Below are 22612 nucleotides of genomic sequence, written 5' to 3' on the forward strand. Positions count from 1 at the left end.
ACTTTTTTGGTAGGTTAAGTAAACATCACAATGGCAAGTTATTAAATTGTATGTGTTTCATCCTCAGTTCCTGCTAAGCACATTCTAGGACTATAAGGTTGCATGTTTCTAAAAATAAAAAAATATACAAACACACACACTTGCATATTTAGATACATATAGTTTAAGATTTGATCTAAATAATTTGAGTAAGTGGAACACTAAGGAGAAAACCCTTTTTTAAAACAAAACCAACACCAATCAACCAAGAGGTCTGTTTCTCAATCCTGCTTTCTGAAACAGGACCCAGGTAAGAGGCAAGGGATTGCAATATCAAAAAGTATCCTCACAACACAAATATAAAAAGTTGTTTGTGTGTTACCTGATGACTCTGTGTGCTGCTCCTCCAGCTTCTCCTCTCTGGCCTGGTAGTGCAGCAGGAGGGACCAAAGGGCGGATTTTCCCTAGGAGGTTACAGAGGTGTCCATCAGAAAAACAGAATCACAATAAACACACACAATAACAATAGCAGCAAAAAAAACAAGGTGTTATAAAAGAAGATGTATTAGGCAATTACCTCTAGGCTCAATATCCAATGTTAATATAAATATATGAGTAACTGCAGCAGGGTTATACTGACAGCATGCATGTATCTTTAGCTTGGCTTTATGTTAGGTTTAAGTAGAAGACAGTTGACAGAGACAGCACTATTCATTCTGTGTGTGTGTGTGTATGTGTGTGAGTGTGAGTGTGAGTGTGAGTGTGAGTGTGAGTGTACTGACTTGTTTGACCTGCAGCCCGTGACTCCAGATCCTCTCCAGCAGGTCACAGAGGCTGGCGATCAGAGTGTTCTCCTCCAGGCCAGTGATGTTGGCCTCACCATGACCCAGCTCCACAGCTTCCCGGCCCATCTTCTCCACCAGCATTCGCTTGGTCTGAACATAGTCATGCACATAGTCAGAAAATAAATTGATGGGCATAGAAACAAATACAATTCTTTAAAATTTAGAGAAAACTACAAACCTAAGCTAAGTAAATGCAATATATGTATTCACCTTCATACGACACTCCTTGAGTAGACCTTCCACAAACTTCCAGTTGGTCTGGGCAATGACAGCAGGAGACAGATCAGAAAGTTTGGGCAGTCGAAGATTCTTCCCCAGGCTGCGGGCCTCCTGCATGTACTTCTGATCAGCAAATATCAGAGAGCTAGTTAGTGAGTTCGACAAACACTCGGGCGAATCTGAAAGCTCATCTGAGGTTTTTTTATGCAATGGAAGTAACATGTTTATTTATATCTAATAAACACACATTTTAAGACATTAAATCACATTTTTTGACTAATCTGATTTGAACCTGCTGTATCTCGCTTGTTTGCCTCTGTCTATCACAAACTATGCTGTGTGTTCAAACTGTGAAAAGCATTAAACCCATAGCACCAAATTCCCTGAGTTTTCACCGACACTGAGAAACTGTGAAAATCTCAATGGAGGAGTCCCATGTGAGGTGACAGGAAATGTGATGGTGCGGTGGAGGAATGAAAGCAAGGTTTCTAAAGGTGGGTGAGAGTGTGTATGTACTTGTACTTGTACTTGTACTACTACGGAGTGATGACATTTTTGGAATATGAGGACATTTTGGCTTGTCCTCACTGTTTCCAATGGTTGTTTAAGAGTTAAGACTTGGTTATAGGGTTAGAATTAGGTTAAGGGTTAGGCATTGAGTTGTGATGATTAAGGTTAGAGTAAGAGGCTAGGGAATGCATTATGCCTCTTAGATAGAACTACAAGAATGGTAGAGTTTAATGGAGTAGTCAGGACTAGCCACAGTGTTAGATGGACAGCTACAGTCGGGGGGGAGGGGGGTCTGTGAAAGGGATTCCTCAACACAGGCAACTCCTTCACATACCAGGCAGGATGCAGAGGCAGATTTTTTAGGCGGTTTGATAGAGAGAGGGGGCGCAATGTCCGACTCCCAAAATGCCATGGAGTTTTGCTGGACCAGACAGCCCTCAACCATCTGAGGAGGGAAACGAATGCAAACGGAACCGAACACACAGGCAGACAGGTGAGGACAGAAACAAAAGGAAATGAAAAAGAAAGCAGAGAAGGCAGCATGCACAGGAAGAAAAAAGATTTAAAAAAAAAACGATTTAAAGCGAAAAATTGAAATATAAATACCACGTGACACAGAGAAAATATATAGCTGTAGCGCAATTGAGGGGGGTTGGCATGTAGAAGACGGGTTCTGAGGAGCTTTTCTACCTCTTTCAGGTGGTTATCAGCGTCCAGATGCTCCGATTGATGTGTGTTGTGGTCCTTCCTTCGCTGTGCTGTCGCTGTCCTAAGAAACCACCTGTAGATCAAAAATGTGCAATTTGATTATTTTTACAACTTTTTGGCCACTCAACTGAAGAAACCCCACAAAAGCTGCTTCACTGTGTTTACAGATTTTGATCAGAGCTTCATCAAATAGATGCCTGGTGTTATTCAAGTTGCTTTCTGACATGCAACCCCTCCAGAGATTCTCTGCACTATCCACGGAGGAGGTGCATGTGTGAATGCAAATGTCCCTATTAGAGCCTTTCGATTTTTTGCGGACTTTCTCCACCTGGTCCCCTAGTATAAAGTCAGCAGAAGTCCACATGTGATCCGATGTGAGAACACGGTAGGGGACCCCCTGCTGGATTCAGTGCGAGCGAGTGCGGGGGTTGAGGACGCTTCTAACATGCGACAGATGAAACCAAACCAAACATTTAAACAAATATCTCAATGTGAAAAAGAGGATCCACACCTATGAAGATGCCAAGAGAGTTTGTGGTGATGAGAGTCGAAGATATTGCCTTTGTGCCGTGATCTCCGCAGCGGAATTAATACATTACTTCTGCCTCTGTCTGCTGAACCTAGCTGCTTGAAAGGCGCTATATAAATTCAAGCTATTACTATTTATTATCATTATTGTGAAAGGCAAACTGTGCAGAGAATTGGGACTGGACTTTATCAGCAGGTCATGTCTGAAAACGGCTTCACGAAGAAAGGTAGGTTGACTCACTTGCTATTGATCAGCCCAGTGTTCAGCACATCAGCTTGAAGTTTGGGGAAGAATCCCTGCTCATATTTGCCCTGACCAAACTTCATGTCCAGCAGGTGGGGGTGGATGGCTATGTGGTCAATCTTCATGAGCCGCTGCTCAATGGCCTGAGCTGCAGGGGAGACAGAACATGTTTACTGCAAAGTTATCATATAAAATACTTTCAGACAACACTGGGAGTAAGAATACTCAAACATAGTTGCTTCAGTGGAGACAATATAAGCCAATGCTGTAATATCTTAATGAACATTCAGCGGGAAAAGAACACCTCAAATCTAAGGTGAATGTTCATCCTCATCCTTCCAGTCGCATGCATCCATCACACAGAATCACGCACCAGTGTCACGGCAGTATTTATATATTTAGAGCATCCGGACCGATTCCCTGACATCAGTCGATCCTCACCACCTCCCTGGGATATTATTTGGAAAGTTTCTTCATTTCTTGTGAGTGCTCTCCAGTGCACTCTATGCACTGGGTGCTCTGTGTGCCTGATGGCACAGTCACGTTCACTGCAGTGATTTGATGATACATTCACAGAGGATATTATTAAAAACTGTTGATGGCTTGGCTCTGGTAATCTGCTGTTTAATGGAATCTGAACATAATTTGCCAAGGGACTTTTCCTACAATTGTAATCATGTTTCTACTAAAAATGAACCACAAAAGGCACACATTTGCACTCCAACACTTCTTCCTGCAGAGCTTACCAGACTCCCTAAGGATGGAGCATCTCTGGTAGTTGGAAGATCGTAGGCTGGGCGCACGCACATTGTAGAGTCGAGCCTTGTCGATGCGCGCATCAAAGACACGAAGCAGTGGCTCTTTCTCCTCCCACTGGGACATGATCTTGTTATCAATAAAGGTGGCGAACATCTGCGTCTCAATGAAGTGGGAGAGGAAGGGGAGGTAAGGCTCAGGCTGATCTGAGAGGAATGAGGCCTGGAGCAGGGTCAAACACAAGCAAGGAGATACACATTATACACATATATGCAAAATGTACAGCCAGAGATGTATATAAACAGGACCTAGTAAAAGCAGCTTCACAAAAAAGCGCCTACCACTGATCATTCACTGTGTTCATCTGCTTCCTGTGTGTTATTTAATGAAGCCTTTGAGACTATACAATTTGTAATAACACATGAGCAACTGGAAAATCTTAACACTGAAGAGATTGCAGTGCACACATATTCATAAAACATAAGGGGGGAAATGTAGTTGGCTCTTTACATTATGTCCACATTAAGCCTTGTGTCTTATTTTACTTAAAGTACTCTGTCTGTTCCAGGTAAAGGCCTGGTATTTTCCCAAGCATATGTAAACGTAAAATGTGTGACAATTTAGAGCACTAATCGATTAACAACAGCAAACCTATTTCAATTTTTGCATTGGGTGGCCTTTCCTCAAAAAACACCTTAACTGCTCTGAATGTGGGTCATCACTAAACACCCAGAAGATACCAAACATTTCAGAGTGAAACTGTTTTCAGTTGCACAAATAATGCAAATATCACTTATAGAATCATAAGAATGCAGATGGCTATGGTTCCTCTCTTTTTGCAGTGAGAGACACACATACATGAATCTATAAGCAAAGGCATCTTTATTTATCACTAATGACTCCAACCTAATAATTAAACCCTTTCTGTGTTTTTTCCCTCCATTACCTTATCGAAATTGTGCATCTGCTCCCTGTTGGTGAGCCAGGACTCCAGGTCCGGCGCACTCTGAATGACAAATCCTTCATAGTCGGCAAACATGGTAGTGAAGCGGCTGGCAAACACTTCCCTCAGCTGAACATTCAGCTTGGCATTCCTTAGTTCGTCCTCCTCAGCGGCCCTTTGCCTGTCAATCCCCTGAGCTTTAACGCTCACCCTAAGAGCATCCACGCGGGCCACTGTCACCCCGGTGCGTTCGGTTAGTGCATGCAGTCTCTCCAAGGTCGCATTTCCCTGCAGCAGCTCCAGCATAGTGAGCTCCTCCCCTGCCAGGTTGCCATTACGCCCATCGTCCTCCAGTTGTTGAAGGGTGACAGTCTTGCACTCCCTGTTTGATGTGGAGGGCTTTCTGGGGGAACTGGTACGGGTTCTTTTTGGCGTGGCCCCTATGTTGGCAGAAATTCCAAAGCTCAGCAGAACCTCACTGAGCTCCTGGATTAACTCAGTCTTGTTGGGGAACTGGGGTAAATCCTCTGGAAGCTCGATGTAGTGGTTGTCAATGTCCACAAAACACAAGTTGGCCTGGGAGAGGGAAAGATATTAATATTTCAATATACATGTGAAACACACTTCTGATAATGCAAAAACAAAATTGTTGTGTGTGTGTGTAGTCATTGGAAAGTTCAACAGTGAGATCAGGTTACAACTTGAGCCCATCTCGTTTTCGGTACAGCCTGCAACCTGTAGATAGTTTTAACTTCCTTTTAAGACACACAAGTAACACAAGTGTGGCGTTTTTAAGTGATTGACAAGAAATCCAGCAAAATATTCAGACAGAATATACTTAGTTAGTGCGACTGTACCAAAGTCTGACTGGGTTGCTTCTCCCCATTACGACCGTCTGGTATGAATCACAATGTGATGCATTTATGCAATATTTATTATGTATTATTATAAACTTGCACTGCTATCGTTAATAATCACATTAAATCTATAAATATCATTCATACTATTTTTATTAAAACAAGTCGATAAAAAATAATAATATTTTTTATAAAAGATCTCTATGTTGGTGTTTTGCTGCTCTGCTGCATTGCATAGCTTTGTGCAGCTTTTAGGTAAGCTACAATAGGCCCAAATTGTCGGAGTACACATGACAGATGTCTTTTTGCTTCTCCCTCTCTTCCACACATTAATGTCTCATCAATACAAGTTACAATGACTCCTTGTTCTTTATTGTTGGAGAGCTAGAATTGTGGCTGCGACCACATCGTGGATCAAGGTGGCAGCTGATTGTGGATCATAGGATTACAACTAGGTTGCTTAGATATACAACATACCTACCCACATATACTATTGTTGATGGCAATACCGCTATCAATACAACTGCTATTGCTGCTCTGCCTTCCTTTCTCTCTCTCAGACAATATTGACAGAACCTTAAAAGATTAATACACACTGTCTTTTCTCAAAAATGTTTTAAATATTCGTATTTTGTGGATGTGGTCTGTTACACTCAACATTGATTGCACTTCAGTCCGTCCAGGGAGTAGGATTCCTAACTTGCAGAGGATGTTGCACCTTGTTAAGCTCGGTGAATCAAATTTTAATTTGTGAATATGGGATATCAAAATAACATTTGATTGATTGGTACATGCTCCCTCACTCTATGGATTAAGTTGTTACCATCCACGCAGACAATCTGACCTCATAGTTTCAGCGACAGTAGAGCATGTGGCATGCAATAAAGCCCTCTCAGGCAAGAACGTGTCTTTCACTCTTTAGTCTGTTTACCTGTCGGAATTGGTTGAACGTGAACACAACGTGCGTGCACATGCCCCCTGCTATCGCTTTAGATAGAATGAATGCTGTGGGAAACACTGAAACCCAGATCATATCCCTTGACCAAGTCGTAATCCATCCAGTCATTTTTGTGCAATCCTGCTAACCCACAGATAGACGGACAAAGAAATTAAAACATGAGCTCCATGCCATGAGTAATCAAAAACAAGTAGTTGGCTGCATACCTCCTGAGGAAGTTCCAGTGTGGAGCGGTCTGTGCATTCTTTTGACTGCAGGCCCATTAAGTAGGGAACAGGAGCATCCAGGAAGTGGAGGAGGGAGGCTGGCAGGATAGGAACATAGACATGCTGCCATTGAAACGGAAACAGCAGGGTAGTGATGCCCTCTGCTACTGTCATCAACCGCTGGTAGTCTGAGAGGAAGACAAAATTATGATGAGGGAATAGATCTAAAATAAAAATCTAGAATTTCTGCAGTTTTATCTTGTTAAAGCTATATAATCTGATCGGAGGGAGAAACACTATAACACTGAATTGCAGCCTGAGGAGTTCTTTATCATTATTATTAGTAGTTGTCTACTTGAAACTAGTTGACCTACTGTTAAAATGTTAAGCAGCTACATTACTTAATTGATTTTGACTAAACAGGGGTCAATGTTGCAGCCTTTTTTTCTTCACATTTACAAAAAATAAATCTGTCTTAATTTTATATTTACCAAAGATGTAAGGGCAGAAAACTTTTATCACTGCAGAACCACAGCGGACTGTTTGTAAAAGGACCTGTCCCCATGGATGTATCACAAGACTGATGTTTGACTGAAAATGGCACCTGTTCAGTTCAAGCTTTATTTGAGCCTAAAATCACATTAGATCCTCTATACATCATAACCAGCCAAAAGTATTACTATTACTATAATTTATTTAGCCTATAATAACTAATGTTTTGATTTTGAAAAGCATTCATAAGGGACCTATTTTTTAAGTCATACGATGCAATAGTTATTCATGATTTCCTGTTAGTCCGCACTTCAATCTTTATTATTTTACTGTTCTTCACAGCTTTGATCTTCATTCATGATTGGAAACGAGTCATAGGTTGAGCAAAAGTATAAAATTCTGAATCTGAAGCTTCTTTATTTCTTCTTTCCATCAAATTTGAAATAAGCCACCTATTGGAGGGATCAACCAAGGTGGATTGCACATTAGCATTGCTACATCCACTAGCATTGCTACTTCTGTTTTTTTTACTTTTAGGCTTAAAACCTGGTGTAAATAATGCGGTTTCAAGTCAAATATGAATGTCAGGACTTATGACACTTGGATGACACCACACGAGTAGTATGGAGGCATGTTACGTTTTTTTTCTGTTGTTATATAATGTTTAAAAAATGTATCACCGGTTACTTCAATTGTATTGGATTAAACAGCTGCAACACTGTTCACCCAAGAGACTTAAAAGATTTTAATGGACTCAAACAGTTCACCCAACCCTCCATCGGCATATTGGCGAATAAATAATGAGTGAATTTTCATTTTTCCGTGAACTATCCCTTAAAATGTATTCCTGGAGCTAGAGCGGTAACCAGTGATGACATGTTAAGCTACATGTCAACTGCTGGTCGCCTAAGTACTGTTCAGAAAACAATGTTGCCTTTGTAGATAACTGGTACATTTTGTGGGGAAAACCTGGTCTGATTGGTAGAGACAGCATGTACCCAATTTTTGATGGAGCGGCTCTCATAAATAGGACAACGTTTTTTAAACCAGGAGGCAGAGTTGCAGTCTAGCTTTTCTGCACTTCTATAAGGGCAGTCACCTCCCCTAATACCCTATAGAAACTTGGTCGACCTTCTGACCACCTAGATTAAATAAATCAAGTAAACAGGAGAAGAGTGATAGATACAAGCCCAATTAAAATTAATACAGCCACTGTCTCGGAACCTACTTGTCAATGATCTGATTACTGCTCATCAATTAGATTCATTCTGTGTAACCAAAACCTGCCTGCAAAAAGATGAGTTATGAGGTTTTAAATGAAGCAACGCCCCTCACCCATGCGGATACTCATAGTCCTCGAAGCACAGGTAGAGGGGCTGCAGCTGTTTTTACTCTGATTTATCAATCAACCCCTCGACTTTAAGGTTTAATTAGCACATTTGAAAGTCTAATCCTCAGCCATGTACATAAAAAATTGAGATAAAAAAAATGTTTTATCTGAAATCTGCATATTTTTAACTGAGCTAATTCTCATCACAGATAGTTATTATAGTATTTTTTTTACACTTATAGACGAAATTACTTTTATTCAACACGTAAAAAACCTATTGATATTTTCCATCATACTCTTAAATTGCATATTTGGTGGCTTGAACATGTTTGACTTTGGATGAAACCTTGCACAAAATTCAGATGTATTATATATTTACTTGTTAAATGGTTTTCTCGCACTTGAGAAACATCTTGACAACGCCCCGTAAAGTAGAGATCCTACGTGTATGTGTGTACATAGGTGGTTGGACTACGTCTTTAAGTTTAAGTTTAAATTTGCTTTATCTCTCAAGTCTGAACAGGCTCAGAATTTCTCCCCAAAAACACTTTGAGCCTAAGTCATCAAGCGTTCTACCAAGGAAATTTCTACTTAAAACCCATTTATGCATTTTTTTCTAATATGCCGACATTCCCCAATATTTTCTTATCTTGGATTTATTCTTATATAAGACCAGAATCTGCAGACACAGAAGAGCCTTCTTAAGCATATTTGACTACTGAGAAGCTTGTGTAAAATAATCAGTTATGGTGTTAGGTTCATTACGGACTGATAAAAGCAAACAGCTGACAGCAGGTCAGCACAATGATAACATTTTGGCTTCATACAAGAGTCAACAAATTACTGTATTGAAATCAAAATGGAAGGAGCTTAGAGAAGCACCCTATCTCATGATCAAATAAACCATGCAGGAAATCAAGCTAAATAACATCAACATAAATATGACGTGGTGGAAAACACATTGAGTTGTATAAAAATAATTAAACCACCATAATATTTGATTATTTTTATCTTTAAAATGACATCCATGGTTTTACAGCCACAGCTTTATTTAAATGTTCCATCCAGTTGTATCCTGTTAATTCTGGAATACTGAGATGAGAGATGGGTCAAGATGGCTCAAGAAATGCAACCACACGGTGCGCACCAAGCCGACCCAAACCCAACAGGCATTAGGTTTATAGTGGGCGACCCTCACTCAAGTCCAATGCAGTTTATGTAGCGTAGAGTTTGTGTTACAGACACAAATAGTTATTTCTTGTTTTCCCACGTTACAGACTTGGGCAGAATAGAAAAATCAACCTTGTCAACAAGACCCTCCAAAACCTGAATCTGCAGTGATGTGTTTCCAATGATGCACTGCTCCCTATCATTTAGTTCTGCCCGCTCTCTTTTTCCTTTCCCCCTCCAGATACAGCTTTCACTAAATATGTAACTGCATTCCATTTTTGTGATATTCTATTTCCACTGCTGTAACTACGAAATATAACAGCTTTTTGTTGTGGTTTGAGTCCAGTGCGCAACCTTTTCTTGACTTCAGATTCCTGTCTCACTCAGTCAGTAGACCAGCTACAATTATGTAAATGTGGCGATTTAAGGGAAAAAATAGTATGATGTGAGGCGTGTGCTCAGAGCCGCGAATCCATGGCGCTGATGGCATGTAAGGAAGGGTCCTGAAGGAATGTGCGGACCAGCATTTAAAGGTCTACACAAAATTCTTCAAACTGTCCCTGACCAAATCCATAATCCCACCTTGCCTGAAGTCTTCCACAATCAACCCACTGCCAAAGAAGAACACCATCTGTGGCCTAAACAACTACCCTTCGGTCGCACTCACTCCGGTCATCATGAAGTGCCTTGAGAGGTTGGTTCTGCAACACATCAAAACCAGCCTCCAACAGACTTTGGATCCACACCAGTTTTCCTACAAAGCTTGAACATCAGCAGAGCTTTTCAGACATCAGCTCGACATTTAACATCATCATCCAGGGAAGACTGGTCACAAAACTGACAAACCTCAGACTCCCACCAACCACCTGTAATTGGATTAAAGACGTTTTTGACAAACCGCCCTCAGACTGTGAGAATAGGTCCACACCTCTCCTCCACCCTCATCGTTAGCACCGGCGCCCCCCAGTGCTGCTTGCCGAAACTCCTCTACACCATCTACACCCATGATGGCTTCTTCTACATTCTTCTACACCTCACAGCAAGAATGGTCTGGATTTAAACCTGACTTTGTATGGCCAAAGAGCAAAGTCCCAAAACACACACTTAGCATACTCTCACATTCACTCGAATAACAAGCAGACAGAGAGGGATGGTTATATTGCTCGAAATGCTCAGTTATTCACAATTTGCACTTTTTCCGCATAAACAATGTACATCAAATATGCAACTGGAGCCAGTCGGCAGTTTAGCCTATAGACAGACAGAAATAGATAGCCCAGCTATGACCAGCTCTAATGACGTCTTATAAAACATACACAAATCCGCCACTTCATTCAAAGCAGTTGTCTGTTTTATTGTTGTGGCTGATCATTGTATACATAAACTAAAATTCCAATTCCAATACCAACTTAAAAAGCTGTTTTGTTGGAAATGATGCCACAATATCAGCAGTGATCACCACACAATAGAACAATTGGCCTGGCTGATTGTCGGGGCCGATATAGGTTCTGCAGAGGAGCTGCTAATGCCAGCACTATGATTTTACATAGGGTTTGCCTTGAAAGTATGGAGCTGTGCATCTTCTGCTCCTGCACACATTTCACAATAAAAACAGAAATGCTGCAGTGCTTGTTTGAAACGGGTAGGCAGCAGAAAACGTTTTTTTATAATTTTATATAATTTATGTCTTGAATACATAAAAGAAGAGAAAAGAAAAGTAGGCGAGACCTTGAATCTCCAGAAGAGCAGTGCTGCTTCTACATCTGAGCCACAATCGGTGCGGTTGCTCTGATCAGTTAGAATGGGCACTGGAGAGCTTCAGAGATTCTACTAGAGATTCTACCTGATGATTTTAGACCATTCTGTCTATTTATCTTGTGTCTTGATGGGACAGATTTAAAAGGGACACCATATTATGTTGGCATTTTCCTAACTGAGTCATGAGGTACTTAGAACAACATATAACACATAATTACTCTAATAATAACTGTGGGGGGAAAAAGTAAGACTAGAGACAACAAAGTCACATTCAGTTTTGTCTCCATCAGATGTTTGGGTTTTAATATTCCACGGCAACAGATCAATGGTATGCCAGCAGAGTAGACAGCTTCAGAGATGTAGTGCTATTTGTTTTTTGAAGTTATCTATGATTGTTATGTTGCGGCTTATTTTGAGGCTAATGTGATCAGTGTTCCTATAGTGGCAGTTTTGCATACATTAGTGGACTCTAACTGAGACCACCATCAAAATTTTTACGACTTATTCAATTCTTTAATGTTGTTAAGATTGAGAGGCAGTCAGCCAAACATGGAAGTATTGGGTTGCGATTAGCATAGACTTATGCAACATTTGCAATGAACACAGGTAGTTTGTGTTAATGCAGCTGTATTAAAATACTGTATACCGTATGTGAGCATAGAAACATAAATAGTTGAAACAAGCTGACCCTAGTCACATAATTAATATAACACTATAATCAATAAGCTTCTGAGCACAAGATTTGATCTATTAACATTTAGTGACGTCTCAAACAGTTCTGCTAATGACCACACACAGTCCAGCCATATACAAGGTTTTGACCTAGTCTTCTTATTATTGTGAAAGACTTACCCCGTGAGCAAAGGAGGATCTGCATCTCCAGCAGGTTGCAGGTGAATACCTGGACCAGATTTTCGACTCCCAGCAGGTTGAAAGCCTCTGAAAGGGGAAAGTCAGCAAGTGGCAGCTCCCCGAGCCCAGGCCTCTGGCATACAATGGGCTCATAAACACCGTGGAACTTGAGCGTTCGGCCTGGAGCAGGCAGTGGCACCTCATACAGGATATTGTGAATGTAGCTCTCAAGTGGTAGTGGGGGGGCAGTGGCTGCTGTAACAGCCCTGTGCAGCTGTGACAGGAAGTTGCGGCATGCGTACATGAATGGCATGGTAGTGACCAGACACAAAGCTTTGGACACATAGAGGGTGTCCCGTGACGAGTCATAGCCGCCTGCTGCCCGAGATGAAGGTAAGGTGGATGAGAAGGGGGGGGAGTCAGCTTCGTCTAAACTGCTGGTCAGAGAGTCCATGCTGGAGGAGGAGGAAGAGGAGGAGGAATGGGGGTTGGTGGATGCATGCTCTGCATTGTGAATCTGGTGGAGGGTCTGCATGGCGGAGCATATCTGCGGGCTGGTCACCTCCTCATAGAAGGTGTGGACGAAGCCATAAGTTCGAGAACCATCCTCCCTGGTGATGATGAAGGAGTGAAACTGAGGATCACGTGGATCTGCCTGCGTCTGGAACGACAGTCCTTTAGGCATACACAGCTGCAAAGAGAGGAAACAGTGGTCAATCACCACCTCAGAGCAGACTACTGTCAATTCCACACTTGTTTTGAGTATATCATCTTCACCATTCCAGCTCCAACTATCATTACTATTATTCTGATGAGCATGCTTTTGGATTTGCTATTCTAGTGAAAATTGTGTGTGTGAGTGTGTGTGTGTGTGCGTGCATGCATGTGTGCGTGCGTGCATGTGTTCATGCGTGCGTGCGTGTGTTTTGGCTCATCTTCAGTGTCAGTGAGTCTGTTGGAAGAGAAGCAGAATACCCTATTGGACTACAATCTTTTTAAGAGGCTACTAACACTGTTAGACATGACAGTTGACCTTTACATAGCAGTAATGATTTTATGAAATTATTAACAAACAAATTTGGAGCAATCAGGGAAAAACTTCACCACCTTCCCCCCTCCATTTATATTGACGCCACTTTTCTTTAATATATCGTTCTGAGCTGATTTCCCTAGTCTCTTCATATAAACCAGGGTCCCCTACTGGCGGGTTTCGGTCCAAATCCGGACTGCTGATGACGTTGAAAACTAAGTTTCTAGACATATCATATATTGTAGATAATTGGCAAACTTTTTGGAGGAAACCTGGTCTTGTTAGGAGAGATGGCGTGCATCCCACTTGGGATGGAGCAGCTCTCTTATCTAGGAATATTACCCAGTCTATCACATGTGACAACCCAGAGTTGGGACCAGGAAGCAGAGCTGCAGTGCTAAACACTTCTCTGTGCTCCCTCTGGATCAGTCACAGAACCACATAGAGATTGTGTCTGTCTACCGTCCGATTAAATTATTTAAATTAAACAATAACAGAGCGAGAACTCCACACAATAATCTTATACGAATTAACACAACCTCTGAAACAACACAGGAAACTAAGTTAAAATGTGGTCTTTTAAACATTAGATCACTGTCCTCAAAGGCTATTTTAGTTAATGAACTAGTCTCAGATTCCAACATAGATTTATGTCCCTTACTGAGACGTGGCTGCATCCTGATGAATATGTCAGTCTAAATTAATCTACTCCCCCCACTCATATAAATTCACACGTTCCCAGGGAACTCAGACGAGGAGGAGGAGTTGCTGCTATTTTTAACTCCAGTCTATCAATTAATCCTAAACCTAAACTCAGCTACAACTAATTTGAATGTCTTGTTCTTAGTCTTCCACGCCAATCCAGGAAACACCTACAGCCAATCCTATTTGCTGTAGTTTACCGTGCTCCGGGGGCTTATACTGAATTTCTAACGGAATACCCTGAGTTTTTATCAAACCTAGTCCTAAAGACCGATAAAATGATTATTGTTGGTGACTTTAATATTTATGTTGACAATAATAAAGATAGCCTTAGCGTAGCATTTATTTCGATACTAAACTCAATTGGTTTCAGTCAGTGTGTACACCAACCTACTCATTGTTGTAACCAGACACTTGACCTTGTATTATCAACGGTGTTGGAATTGAACATTTAACAGTACTCAATACTATCAGACCATAATTTAATAACATTTGATTTTTCATTATCTGAATATATGCCCCTAATAAAAAACTAATTTTCTAGATGTCTACCATATAGTGCTGTAGCTAAATTTAAGGAAATAATTCCGATTACATTTGAACCCGTATAATACGTCGACATAAACAACAAATTCTTTTAAAACCCGTGCTCCATTGAGATTGACCACCTAGTCGATAGCTCTGCAGACTCATTACGATTAACATTAGACTCAATAGCGCCTCTAAAAAAAAATGTGTTAAACATAGTAAATTAGCTCCGTGGTATAATTCCCAGACAAATGAGTTGAAACAAATATCAAGAAAACTAGAAAGGAAGTGGCGCTCCAGCAACAGCCTTGAAAATCTCCTAGACTGGAAGAGTAGTGTTAAAGAATATAAAAAGGCCCTCCACAAAGCAAGAGCTGCCTATTATTCAAAACTAATAGAAGAGAATAAAAACAACTCCAGGTTTCTATTCAGCACTGTAGCCAGGCTGACAGAGAGTCACACCTCCACCGAACCCAGTATTCCTCGATCCCTAAATAGCAATATCTTTGACCTTTTTTAATGATAAAATTCTAACTATTAGATATAAAATCAACCCTCTCCTGCCCTCAATTGGCACTAATACCCACCCAACAACAGAGATCTCAGAAATGGCTGAGAATCCTTCCCATTATTTAGACAGCTTCTCTCTGATCACCCATGATCAGTTTACCAAAGTAATCTCAGGTTCTAAACCAACAACCTGTATCTTAGATGCCATTCCTACAAAATTACTTAAAGAAATTCTGCCCACCTTCTTTCACCTCCAAGGCCCTTAATAATATGGCGCCTTTTTACCTGCTAGAGCTGTTAGTACCTTATCAACCCACTAGAGCACTCCGATCCCAGAATTCAGGTTTACTTTTCATCCCTAAAGTCTCTAAAAGTAGAGTAGGAGCCAGAGCTTTCAGCCATCAAGCCGGCAGCTGATGATGGATCCTAACTGGCGGCAGTGGACAATGACTGTGGACTACAGTGGATCCCATCTTGATGCTGGATTGTGATCTTCCTGGCTGCTGACCAGAGACTATGATTGCAGCAGGACTACTTGATATATAGTATTGAAGTTATCCTTCAAAATGTTTACCCTCATCGATGCTGCTAAAAACTTTAATCCCGATGATGTTTTCCTACACTTGACATCTGTTGCACTTCTGTCCGTCCTGGGAGAGGGATCCCTCACATGTGGCTCTCTCTGAGGTTTCTATGTATTTTTACCTGATAAAAGGGTTTTTAGTAGTTTTCCTTACTCTTGCTGAGGGTTAAGGACAGAGGATGTCACACCATGTTAAAGCCCTATGAGACGAATTGTGATTTGTGAATATGGGCTATAGAAATAAAATTTGATTGATTTTTGATTTGATTGACATATCGGGCTCATAAGAATAGGATGGACAAACAGATTTACGTACATACAGTCAAGCTGAAATCATAATGCGACTTGGTGCCACCAACACATAGGCATTATTAAAAGCAGCGACAGTAAAAATCAATATTATCAATGAATTCTTCTAAATTCACACAAACCTGAGGTCATTGTAATTGGCCCTAAACATCTCAGAGAAACACTGTCTGACCAGAAAGTCACCTTGGATGGTGTTCGTTTCGCCCCCAGCTCCCCTGTCAGGAACGCTAGAGTTATGTTTGACCAGGACATTTCATTTGACCCACATATAAAACAAGTGTCTAGGACAGCTTTCTTCGACCTGAACAATATTGTGTAAATTAGGAACATCCTTTTTTCTGAAGGATGCTGAGAAACTACAACAGGCATTTGTTACCTCTAGACTGGATTACTGTAATTCTTTATTATCAGGATGTCCCAGTAAGTCTGTGAAAAGTCTCCAGGTGGTCCAAAATGCTGCAGCACGAGTGCTGACAGGAACTAGAAGGAGAGATCATATTACTCCTGTTTTAGCTTCTCTGCATGAATGCATGCTTAAAACCATTGATGCCGATATTATACATAATGAGCATCAGTTTTACTGTGTGAGGACATTTTGGATGGTCCTCACTTTCTGACATATCCTTAACTGGCTGTGCGAGGGTTCAGATTTAGTTCTTAGTTTCAGTTTAGAATCAGGTTAAGGTTAAAGTAAAGATTAGGGTGAGGCATTTAGTTGTAATGGTTTAGGTTTGAGTTTAGGACTAGGGAATGCATGATCAATCAATCAAATTGTATTCGTATAGCCCATATTCCCAAATCACAATTCGTTTCATAGGGTTAAGGTGTGACATCCTCTGCCCTTAACCCTCAACAAGAGTAAGGAAAAACTACAAAAGAAAAAGCATGATGTAATTGTATGTTCTGGGATTTCTCAAGAAAGGAAGAGACGATGATGAGCTCAGGGTGTGATGGAGGTATGATGACGGAGGTAGAAAGGAGAAGGAGAGAACCATCAACAGTTCAGCATCATTTGGGGTTCAGGTTTTAGTCACAGCACTGCCTCGTGATGGCATGTTTCCATGATGTAAGGTGAGACCCAGGGCTGAATTATTTAGCAGAGCTGGTGGAATAATAGGCAGTGACCTCAATTGTCAGTGAGCAACACCCACAGCCACACACAGTGGTGTAGTGCAAGACATATGCAGGTATATGGCGCATAACTTATTTTTAATCAACATATAATTCTATCCTATATCACCTCTGGTGCCCATCATTCAGTCATGTGCTGCAAGACAAGATATTGAAAGAAAGAACCATAGATTGTGCCTGTTTCTGATTGGCTAGTACCCCTCGTCTTTGTTGGTTAGGTTGGTTTAGGTATGACAACTGGAGATTGGTTAGTTATGATAAGAATATCAGAGTCATCCCAGTGTCTGTGTTCCTGGCCCTGGGAAAAATATTTGCCCCTTACCTGACCTCTCGATAGAAAAATCTTAAATGAGGCAAACTACACAAATAAAACAGTGGTGCCTTTGGTGCTTAAGCGTTTGAAAGCCAAATAAGAGGAGTGGAGAAGCCCAGCAGGGTTTCAATAAGATATGGTAAATGGTTTGTATGTATATTGTGCTTTTCTAGACTACTCAAAGCACTTTATTGTACAGTTTGCCATTCACCTATTCACACACATATTCATACAGTACATTTATTAGCAGCACTTTTTTTTCTATGAGGGCCAATCTTGCTCAAGGACACTTCGGCATCCAGATGGGGAAGACAGGGCTTGACTGCCGACCTTCTGATTGGAGGACAACCGCTCTACCCCTCAGCCACAGCCAAGAGAATAACAAGAAGGCCTACCAGAAGTCCCTTGACCACCATGGGGTCAACTTTAAACAGAATGAAGACCCTGCAGTCAAAAAGTATTTTAAATGAGATTGGGATTGTGTTTGATAGTGTCAGGAGCAGACCACAGAAGAAGGTAGAGTTGGGCAGCAAACACATAAAATGGTGACACACCATCTACAAAGACAACAAGGACCACATCAAGTGCATCATCCCGCACTTCGTCCCTGACCTGTTTTTCTCTTGCAGCAGTGAGCTCAGTGTTACTGAGGAATGGACAGATACGGAGGTTTAGCGTGAGGACGGAGGAGAGAAAAGAAGTGCAGGTAGATCAACAGTCGCAGAAGGAGGAGGAGCAGGAGTAGGAAATGGTCATCCAAAAAATCCATCAGGTGAGCCAGCCACAGGTGGTCAAAAAGCATGTGACCTTGCCATGGTGCTGCACCTCAAACAGCCCAATGAGATGGAGTTGGAGGATTATTACTTAGCATTCCTTGATATGGTGGGCAGTCTGCTGGATGCAGACCTGGACTCCACACAGTACAACATTCAGACATCTTCACTATCCATTGAATAAGTCATATATCATTATTTGGCAGCTGCAGCACCAGGTGACAGGGGGCAGCAGTGTTGAACCTCTCCTCTCAGTGTGCCAGAGCTGCTTGGGAAAACTAGATAGAACTGGCTAGTAGGCAAAGAGATCCTCTATTTCCGCTGATGGATGAAGAAAACTATAAAAAATACTGCGAATGAGTGATAAGACAGGCTATGTGGTGAAAGGTACCAACACAGAAATAATCATTGAGAGTGAACTAGGCCCAGATTAGTGTAATATTGATGAAGCAGTTAAATTATGTGTCATATCCATGATCTCACAAAATGTTTACTCACTAAATCTTTCCTTTTTGTATATTGACATTTACAATTAAATCAAAATATCAGTATTTGAAAAAAGAAAAGAAATGTCCTTAGGCAAGATCCTGAACCCCAAATTGCCCCTGACAGATGTGCCTGCAATTTATGAGCGATAGAGATAGAGAAGACTGATAGAGAAAGTGCTGTATGTAGATGCTCTAGTCTAAAATAATGTATGGGTGAATGCCAAAACTGTAATGTAGTGTCATATCAGAAAAGTCCTATCTGAATACAGACCATTTAAATAATAAAATATCTGCATAAGTGACGAAGTGGAGAGCTCATGTGCATATTCAAATTCATTTAAAAAGAAACTTGTAATACAAAAAAAGTTACTTTTTATTTATACTTCTACCATGGAAAGTTTTATTGTGGTAGGAGTAAAGGAAAAAAGTCGCCCCATTGGGGTGTATTGTTGCCTGGCCTTATTAGCACACATTGATGAGAATTAAACATATTTCCTCAACTAGGATTTCTTAGGACTTTGAGTATGTTGTTCTGGACACCTCATAGAAATTATCGTCCACACTTCCTTCTACATTCACCCCTGACCCCAAACAAACCAGCCAATAAGAAACCTGTCATCCCACACAACCCAACCCCATTGGTCTAGAACTGTCACATGCCCCACCCCGACCATAAGCACTCAAAACAGGTCAATCTTAGGAGGGCTGTTTGAGACAGGGTAAAAAGGGTGCGGTTTTAAATGATCCTTGTTGTATTTTGACCAAAATATGTTAAAGACATTTCATTAAGACCCCAAGGAACAATATCAACTTGTGGTGAAATGGGCATAATATGTCTCCTTTAAATTAAGTTTAGTTAAACCCAAGATTGTTTCATAAATCTGATTGAATATGTGCTCATTAAAGGTAAGAGTGACAAAGGGCTGAAATAATTTTAAATAGTGCTTTTTAAATAATGATTTGATTATTTTCCTGGCACAAAAGGGTGAATGAATACAAAAACAAAAACAAAATAAACAAATATCGGTATCGGTATCAGCTAGATTGTTGTTTTAAACATCGGTATCGGCATTTCCATATCGGTGCATCCCTTCTAAAAGCTGATCTAAATCATAACCATCTCACCCAGTTAACCGAGCAGGAAACATATATCTTGCGCCAAATGTTAAATATTTATTCGAGAGCAATTTTGTTAAAAGAGCCAGAGACTTAATTTTATTTATTGTTTTGATTATGTGTGATTTATTTTATTAATTTAGAATATCTTAATATTTTTAACTCTAAATATGATATAAATAAATAATATTTCTCTAATTAACTCATTAATTAGTAATTATCATCTGTCTTCAAAGTACAAACAAATTTGTTTTGTTGCTGTAATGCTTTATACTGAGCGAAAGCACAGAGCTTTTATTTTGAAAAGTTGTGAACATGTGGCTAAAGATTGTGTGGATTGCTTCACAGATGTCTGAAATAGCCAGTGTTGCCACAGTTACTTTGAAAAATTAACTTAGTTACTTTATAGATTACTTGATTTTAAAAGTAACTAAGTTAGATTACAAGTTACTTTATTAGTTACAATCAGCAGCTGCGGACAACACCCCCGCCGCCTCAACATAAAAATGACAACCGGTTTTGCCAACACTCACTTTATTAGAAGTGCATTTTTAACAGTAATGTACACAACAACAACGTACAATGTATCTCCTGACATTTTATGTTGAACTATTTCCTGAAAAAAAACATGTTTTCATGCTTGTTCACACTGTTAGAGAAGCAAGGAGTGGTTTTACAAAAAGCTGTTCTGTGAGGCAGTAGTGGGGATCTTGTTTATTATGGCACGAAACAAGGGCGATTCAACTTAATTGTCGCATAGGCTACATGACTTCACTCCCAGAGACGCAAGAAGAAAATCAAATATATTGTAACGGACTGGGTTTATGTTTATGTTTGGTTTTGACGTATGTTCAGTAAAACACTGTGTTGAAGGAGCGTTCCGATATCCTGAGGGTCAGTGAAGGGGTCGGGGTGGGACATGTGACTGTTTGGACCAATAAGATGGTTTGTGTTGGGGATGGGGGGGCAATGAGGAAGTGACTTGGACGAGTAACTTTAATCTGATTACTGGTTTGGAAATAGTAACGCGTTAGATTACTCGTTACTGAAAAAGGTGGTCAGATTAGAGTAACGCGTTACTAAGTAGCGCGTTACAGGTGTAAAAGGCCAAATTAACCCCCGCCCAAATTAAACCCGGGTATACTTTGGCCCGGGCCAGAGTATACCCTGGGGGATAAACTGGCCTAGGCCAAACTATACCCCGGGGTGTAAAACAGCCTAGGCCATACTATACTCCTCCAGGCCAGAGTATACCCCAGGGGATACACTGTCCAAGGCAAAACTATACATGGTGGATATGTGGTTGATTTAGCTCTAAGGTCAGGTAGGCATAGTAGTTGTATTGTGCTATCAAAGAATTTGAATCTTTAAATTCTAGGCTTGATATTCTCTTATATTTTAATGATAATTTACACTGCATTAATTGGAATTGGAACCAGGGTCTCATTTATAACCGTTGCGTACGCACAAAACGGGGCCTGAAACGTGGGTACGCCACCTCTCACGCCAACGTCTGGATTTATTAAAACAAACTTGACGGGATAATTTGCGTATTTCCACGCAACCTCTGACCCATGCGTACGAACGTTTTGGAGACGGGAAAGAGCGCAGAGAAAACCCAGTGCACAGAGCGCACTGGAGATCACTTACAACAAATTAAGAAACTTTCCAAATAATATCCCAGAAGAGGTGAGGATCCACTGATGTGAGGGAATCAGTGGAGCGGGGATCTGCTCGATGTGTGCATGTGAATGGAAGGACGAGGAGGAAGCGAGGGTTCAGCGATCTCTGATCTCACACAGTGTGTTATCCACAGCAGCAGCGGCAGAGTTTCAGTGTATTTTCTTTGTTAGTGACATCACTGCTGTCCCATAAAGTCGCTCTCCACCTCCACCTCACTAACAAACACCTCGATGTCAGTGTCAGAAAGTTTCGCTTCCTCTTCACATCGCTTGATGCGGTGACTCCGTCAGGACTCACGTAGGAAACCCATTGGTCAGCAGCACCCAGCAGGAGGGCGGATTTGGAGTCAGATCCGCGTACGAACGCTTCCAGGTGGACTGTGTTTCATAAAGCGAACATTGCGTTCAGGTGTACGTGCACACGGTTTTATAAATCAGAATTATCTTTTGCCTACTCCATTTCCGGCTTTTGTACATGCGTACACTTTTAGTATGAATCCTACGCACTCTTTTATAAATGAGACCCCAGAAGCGTGCATTTGATCACCGACACAACAGCAAAAAAGAAATTTAGAGTTTTAAGATTTAAGTTAGTTAGCTTTCTCCCTTAATTTACCTGTCAAAGCTGAACCCCCAATAAAATGTTGAAAAATTAAGTAATTCTTGTGTATATCATTCAACACTACTGATATCATGGGGGTATAATCTGGCCTGAGGGGTATAAATTGGCCTAGGCCATAATATACCCCGGGGTATAAATTGGCCTAGGCCATAATATACCCAGGGTATAATCTGGCCTAGGCCACTTATACTATGGCCTGTTACACCAGCATCACTGGAAATAGCCAACTTGTAAGTTATGAACAACAGTTAACTAAATCATTTAAATTTAAGTTTTTGAAGTGAACTGCACATTGAACAGTAAGTTTGTTTAATTTAATGAATTTTGATTGATTGTAAAATCTTCATTGCATTCATTTGCCACTTCAGGTCTCTCAAAACAACCAATCAACTATATTTCACATATTTCATTCATGTAAATCAGAAGAACAAATATAAATTCAATAGATCAACTGAAATATTCCGGAACAT

General features: G+C 40.8%; 1 protein-coding gene across 1 annotated transcript in view; it reads right to left on the bottom strand.

The window, feature by feature from the left end:
* dennd5b (DENN/MADD domain containing 5B) overlaps positions 1-22612 on the bottom strand; it is a 58245-nt gene that overhangs the window by 19875 nt on the left and 15758 nt on the right. The window contains exons 4-12 of the mRNA XM_061067570.1: positions 12356-13046; positions 6754-6941; positions 4736-5308; positions 3780-4011; positions 3031-3181; positions 2244-2334; positions 1035-1166; positions 762-914; positions 362-443 (exon numbers count right to left, since the gene is read on the bottom strand). Coding sequence (XP_060923553.1) covers positions 362-443; positions 762-914; positions 1035-1166; positions 2244-2334; positions 3031-3181; positions 3780-4011; positions 4736-5308; positions 6754-6941; positions 12356-13046 — 2293 coding nt within the window. The remainder of the gene's footprint in view (positions 1-361; positions 444-761; positions 915-1034; positions 1167-2243; positions 2335-3030; positions 3182-3779; positions 4012-4735; positions 5309-6753; positions 6942-12355; positions 13047-22612) is intronic.

The sequence above is a fragment of the Limanda limanda genome, chromosome 1 (assembly GCF_963576545.1).
Source record: "Limanda limanda chromosome 1, fLimLim1.1, whole genome shotgun sequence".
NCBI classification, from domain to species: domain Eukaryota; kingdom Metazoa; phylum Chordata; class Actinopteri; order Pleuronectiformes; family Pleuronectidae; genus Limanda; species Limanda limanda.